We start from the raw sequence: 6,000 nt of genomic DNA on the forward strand, positions 1-6,000 counted from the left end.
CAAACATAGAGATTGTGATGAGCAGATATGGAGATTTGAGAGGTCGTGTCTGCTGAAAAGGATTCTTGCTGTAGAATTGGCAAAACACCTCAAAAAGGTTTGGGGCAAAGACAACAAAGACATCACACCAAACGATTCATTTTAATAAAGTGTAAAATTGTCTATAATGCTCAGATCTGATTTGAGCAGGAACATGGACAAGGAAATACATCCAGAGGACGCAATGTAGAACAGTTATTTCTACAGAACACATCAAATAAAACGGTGAACCTTCACTCAAAGCCCTGTTACGTCAACGTGTGCGCATCCGATGATTTTTACATCTGGAGCAGGATTTGAACCACCAACCTGCTGCTTAGAGGATGAGCACTTAAAATGTACTAAAATGTACGTCTAGATTAGTATTTATGTATAGCAGCATGCACACTATAACTGGAATAAAGTTAGACGCCACACTTGACAAGATTATATTTAAGATTTTACAAAAACATGTTTATTTTTAAATTATGATCATATTTACCACAGGGACTATCCGACCAAACTAATGAATATATCAACATCAATACTGTCAATAATAGAAACAGGACAACTGAAAATATGTATTAGACAGGTATAAGCCTAACCTAGATGAAAAGAAACATTTTCTGAGCACTCAAGCCCCTTAAGCGAGCGCGAATCAATCAAACTATAACTCTGACTAATCTTGCTGAGAAGAAACACTGTGTAACACGGCTAAAAAAGTGCATTTTACAGAATAAGTCTCCTTTAAACATTTTGCAAACACAATACAAAACTTACTTGTCCATAATGTAACACTACACTCTAGTATGTAGCTGTTGGAGAAACTGTGTGGGGGCTTGACAGGACAAAGCTCTTTGGATTACAGCACATTTTAACTAGTAGTTGGACAAAAGGCTGTGTAATCAATGTTATTTTGAGCAGAGCAGCACGAGGAGCTTTCTCCATGTGTCCTCCCTCCACCTCCTTAATCACCCTCTCCTCCTCCTCTCCGTTCTGCACTGGCATCAATTAGCCCAGAGCCCGTCATGGCTGCTTTTAGAACAAGCTCTGTTACGCATTCAGCCGCTTTATTTAACCCTGTTGTTTCCTGATAATCTGTGCCTATTTGCCCTTTTTGTTTGAATCCACCTTAGTTCAAGAACAGGATATTCATTCATTTTTGCATGATGGAATGACAGGTAAGATTTTCAAATGTATTATTATTATTATTATAATATTATTATTATAGGTCGATAAATATTGTTTAAAATACTTCAGTTTGTATTGTATGACGACAACAGCAACAACCACAAAATCCATCATTGTGCTGTTTGAACTTGGGGCTTTAGCGCCCTCTGGTGTGGGTTTTGTTTACTGCAAATATGTTTGTCAAGAGATTTCTATATGTTTTTCAAATGATTATTATATTTTTTGCTAAAATGTGCTACAGAATAGGTAGACAGAAGGCCAAATATATTTTTTCGTTGGTAAAACAAATAATAATAGTTAAGGGAGATTTGAAATAAACTGAATATAAACCAATAGCTTCTGCTCACTTGATATCACAACATTCAATATTGCCTATAACTGAGCTTGAGACGGTCAGAATACTATGGTGGACTTTGCTGCTTGCTCAGATTGCAGATTTGTTGTCCTGGTTTATGGTTCATGGCTGTAATTACTGGGTCTATCCACATGAAACAAACACAAAGTTTAATATCTTCTCTGTCCAAAGAAATAACGAAACTGAAATCATTTTTCTTTTTGAAAGCTTCTGAAAGTGGCCTCATTATTCATCTCCAAAGTGTGAATGTTGCAGTTAAAAGGACTTTAAAACACAATATTAATATTGCAGTTTGAGGTTTGTTCAAGTGTTTATGAATTTCTATTTTGCTTTTAAAAAAAGAAAAAGAAAAAAGAAAAACTAAAATGTAAATCTCTCATTGTTACAAAAGTCCTTTCTCCCATCTGAGATTATGACATCATCAAATTCTACAACGTGAACACAACATAAAGGTATAGACTTAAAACAACAAATATATCTCACAAACAAAAGCATTCAGACAAACCTGCAGTAGGGCTACAAGTGGCACCATCATCATTTCCTGTAATTACAGCTTCCTGTGACCAAACGTGATCTTCTTTCAGATCGAAACTGCACAACATGAGTCTAGTAATGAGTGTGACTGGAGCTGCATAAGGGCCCATCTCACACGTCACACAGTGGCCCTGGATGAAGGAAGTGACTCTAACCACAACAAGAACAGCAGAACAAGGACAAGATGATACAAAGCACTGGAATCAAGGCCCACAGAAGTTTTACACCACATGATCTTTAACAAACAAATGTCAGGATAATTCAGAAAGAAACGGCATTGGAAGTCAAAAAGAGAAAATTATATGACAAAACTAAAACCGTCTTAAATGCAAATACATAAACTTGTGAGTGTGCAACGCAAAAAAGTGCACTTCACGATCACGTTTCTCCCATCCTCTGTGGCCCTGTGGAGGTCTCCCCCTCACGTGTGTTGGGGCCTTACCTGAGCGCGCGCCCCGGAGCCGGAGCAGGACCCTGGAGTGGAACCCGGAGGTGTCACTGTGGGACCTGAAGCGCGGCAGGGGCCACAGTGTGGGGAAGTGCCTGATCTCTGAGTGGACGTCGCTCTCCTCCGCCTCCATCACTGCAGCTTCACCTTTGCGCTCTGCAAACTTTCCTTGTGCAGATCGTGCAGAACACGCTCTGTTCCGGTTTGTGAAGGCCCCGCCCCCACAGCCCGCGTGCGTCTGCGGCCCCAAAACTGAGGACTATTTACATCAGGCACAGCAAAGAAGTGTAGGCTCAAAGCAAAAACAAGTGTGGAAAAGTGTTTTATTCAGGTTTAATTCAAGACACTTTAAATGTATGTTGTGTTTAAAATAGCATGTCTCTCCCTTTGGCCCACAGTCAGATATGAGCAAACAGTATAATACATACAACAGTGCCAGCAGAAGTGTACTACATGTAGTGCAGCCATCAGAGATATGTGTGCTTCATAAGACACGTGCCTGACAAATCAAAATAAGCCTATATTATGTGTGTTAGCGACTTCCGTTGTGGAAAATACAGTAACATTTTTGATGTGCAGGTTGCTATTTTGCAATTGTAAAACAGGTGCAACAAAAATAAAGAGATTACTTTGCAGTAGATATAATATAGTTATTAAACTTGTTTCTGTTTTCTGCTCTTTGTTAAAGACATTACATTGTTTCATAGATAAAAGGGGGAAGTAAATACAGTATGTACACCACCGACATGTTTTCTACAAGGTTATAATTCACAGCTATTCTGCATAAGAAACTTTAAGCAAAATAGTAATGAAGGTCTCATTGTGGGCAGTTGAACCAAACTTTAAGAAGAGCTTTCTATCTGGAGACAGAACCAGGACTGGACAGCTCCTTTTTGAGGTCACATGAGAAGTCTGCAAAAAATAAATAAAATAAAGGTCAGTGTTGTCTCTGAAGGAAAACTGTATATTTTATATACTGTAACTGCTTAGTCACACTGGCCCCGCAACATTAGTTCATTTATTTTAATAACAATAAAAACATGATATATACAGTATATGTTTAAAATGTTTTTTGAGTTGAACAATTCTGCAAACTTTTTAATCAGAATGACTTTGAATTGCACATGACAGGTTCTCATGTTTTTGTAATTATTTGTTTGTTTTGGTGGGTTAGAACCAGTGGTGAATGTGTTTCCTAGTTGCAGTTTGTGCCGAAAAATATTGCAGTTGAGTTCTGAAATCCCTCCGTCTGTGTCATCAATAAGCGACATCCCATCCATAGGGGTGTTATCAGGTATTGTTATTTGCCAATTTACAATTATTGTGTAATTTCTTTGGATTTTGGCCCTTGTTTACTTTATGGTTGCCAGGTAACAGTTGTGGAATGACCCCAACTAATGTCACATCTACTGCTCATGTCCCACCAAGAAGAAAAGTATAAATGTAACCAAAATGGTCAAACTGAATCCTCAATCTTAAATATAATGCGTAATTTTGTGTGTAAATGTATATATATATGTATATATGTATGTGTATATATATATATATATATATATATATATATATATATATATATATATATATATGTACACATACATACATACATACATACATACATACATACATACATACATACATATATATACATTAAAAATTGCTAGTTTCCTTTCACCCACACCAGTCCCAAATATACAAAATATACAATTTCTTTGACTCTTTTTAAAAGACTTTGCAGCGGTTCTGGACACATTTTTAAAGCATATAGTGAAATCATCCTCCATAAAGACATTTACTCCGGGATCAATGAGCCAAAGCTTAAGTGGGCCCTTCCTGGAAACAGCCCAGAGCTTCAATAGATTTGATACAGTGCACTCAGAACCTTAACAGCTTTAGCACGTTACATCACCAACAGAGCAGTTATAACAGAACACAATCACTAATATGCAGCTAAATAACTCCTTAAAATGCCACAATCAAGAAAATGGTCAACTTTAGCATACATTTACCTTTCATTGACGGGGGACTGTGAGCACTGTACTTCCTCTCCGAGCTGTTTGGCGTCTGTTAAGCAATAATAATAACAAATAAATGCATTAAAACAAAGAGCTGGCATATATAGCTGACTTTAACAATACAAACCTGTGAGTGTCTGATTGATGACTGTTGAATAACCACATCTGAGGGAGAAGAGGCAGGGTCAGTGCACTTCAAAACATTCACTTTTTGTGCACATTTACCAAAACGGCAATGTCCAAGCCACAAATAGGATCATATTATTACATTTTCAGACTATAAAATAATATTATAATGACAAGAAATACATTTAGTGAGTGTGAAAATGAAAATAGTACTACAATTATTGAATGAATGCTTCTTTACCTGTTTCCGGCTGCCTGCAGACCTGAAACGGGGACGCAGGCGTTGGTCTTCTGCGTCGAATCTATTAAGGTAAAAGATCAAATGTCATCAAAGTTTTTCAAATAGATCACACAATCCATGCAACACCACAGGGCCTTGATAGACAGTAGATTTTCTTTCCTAATGTTACAGTATTTGAGTAAGACGAATACTGTTTTGTTTTAATCTTAAATATTGCTCAATGGAGGGAGCAGATTGTCAAAAATGTAGGCTACATCCCTCACCAATTTGTCTTGTTAAAATAGTAACAAATAAAAGCAGTAAAATAAAAGAAGATCATAGGCTACAATTATCCTAGTAATTCTTCTTAATATTGGTGAAAACAGCATGTTTTCACTGTACAGAAGTTCTGCTGCACTCACGTGTTCAGCGGCCTGTGGGTCCAGCTGGTCCTGCAGTGGAGGGTCAGTGAACTGGATCTTCTTTGGACTGCTCGGCTCCATTTTCACAGAGTCACAAGTGGACAACAAAACTATGAGAGGAGAGCGGGGAGGAGAGGGGTGTGGCCGGGGGGAGGGCTCCATCTGAGTGCATCAACAACAGGCAAATGGAGAGCCACACTAATGTGTACCACGGCGGGTGAGCCTCTCGGATACATTACACACGCTCACATATGAAATGTGGACTCTATTTAATACATTAGGTCACATTATTTCATGTTAATCCACAGCAAATAATTTAGATTTGAAGATGTATTTAAAATGTGTGTATGGTGTAATGAGGTCAAGTATTTAGACGCCTCAGACTAAGCTGATTACAAAAAACATAAGATACCAAATGCGGTGCGCTGTAGCACAGTCAGTTACTCTACGTGTGGGCTTTGCAATTTATACATTTTTATTGACTCATGAATGATTTCAAATTGCCAATGATCATCTTGGGCTTTTTGATAGACTATCATAAGAGTGCTAATCCTGTGAGTAAAACCATGTGGTTTGGAGAAGAGTTTAGCTTTTAGAGAGATGAAAGAATGCATTGTTTTGAGTTAAATAGCACAAAGTCAGTCTTGTTTGCATGAACCTGATAATAGAAAGTT

The 6,000-nt window shown here is 37.7% G+C and overlaps 2 protein-coding genes across 3 annotated transcripts in view; both read right to left on the bottom strand.

Moving 5' to 3' along the window:
- phactr2 (phosphatase and actin regulator 2) overlaps window positions 1–2,684 on the bottom strand; it is a 33,157-nt gene extending 30,473 nt beyond the window's left edge. For both annotated transcript variants that reach the window (XM_072436854.1, XM_072436851.1), the window contains exon 1: window positions 2,541–2,684. In XM_072436854.1, the coding sequence (XP_072292955.1) occupies window positions 2,541–2,679 (139 nt within the window). In that variant the 5' untranslated portion in view covers window positions 2,680–2,684. The remainder of the gene's footprint in view (window positions 1–2,540) is intronic.
- Window positions 2,685–2,955: 271 nt separating this feature from the next.
- Window positions 2,956–5,504, bottom strand: LOC140351383 (protein phosphatase 1 regulatory subunit 1C-like). The gene is made up of 5 exons (XM_072437200.1): window positions 5,327–5,504; window positions 4,926–4,986; window positions 4,686–4,723; window positions 4,553–4,607; window positions 2,956–3,458 (listed from the first exon to the last, which is right to left on the bottom strand). The coding sequence occupies exons 1-5, from the start codon at window positions 5,486–5,488 to the stop codon at window positions 3,403–3,405; spliced, it is 372 nt and encodes a 123-aa protein (XP_072293301.1). The 5' UTR covers window positions 5,489–5,504; the 3' UTR covers window positions 2,956–3,402.
- Window positions 5,505–6,000: the final 496 nt, after the last annotated feature.

This window comes from Eucyclogobius newberryi, unplaced genomic scaffold, assembly GCF_026437365.1.
Source record: "Eucyclogobius newberryi isolate DKJ021-1_F unplaced genomic scaffold, fEucNew1.0.hap1 SCAF_8, whole genome shotgun sequence".
Classification (NCBI taxonomy): Eukaryota; Metazoa; Chordata; class Actinopteri; order Gobiiformes; family Gobiidae; genus Eucyclogobius; species Eucyclogobius newberryi.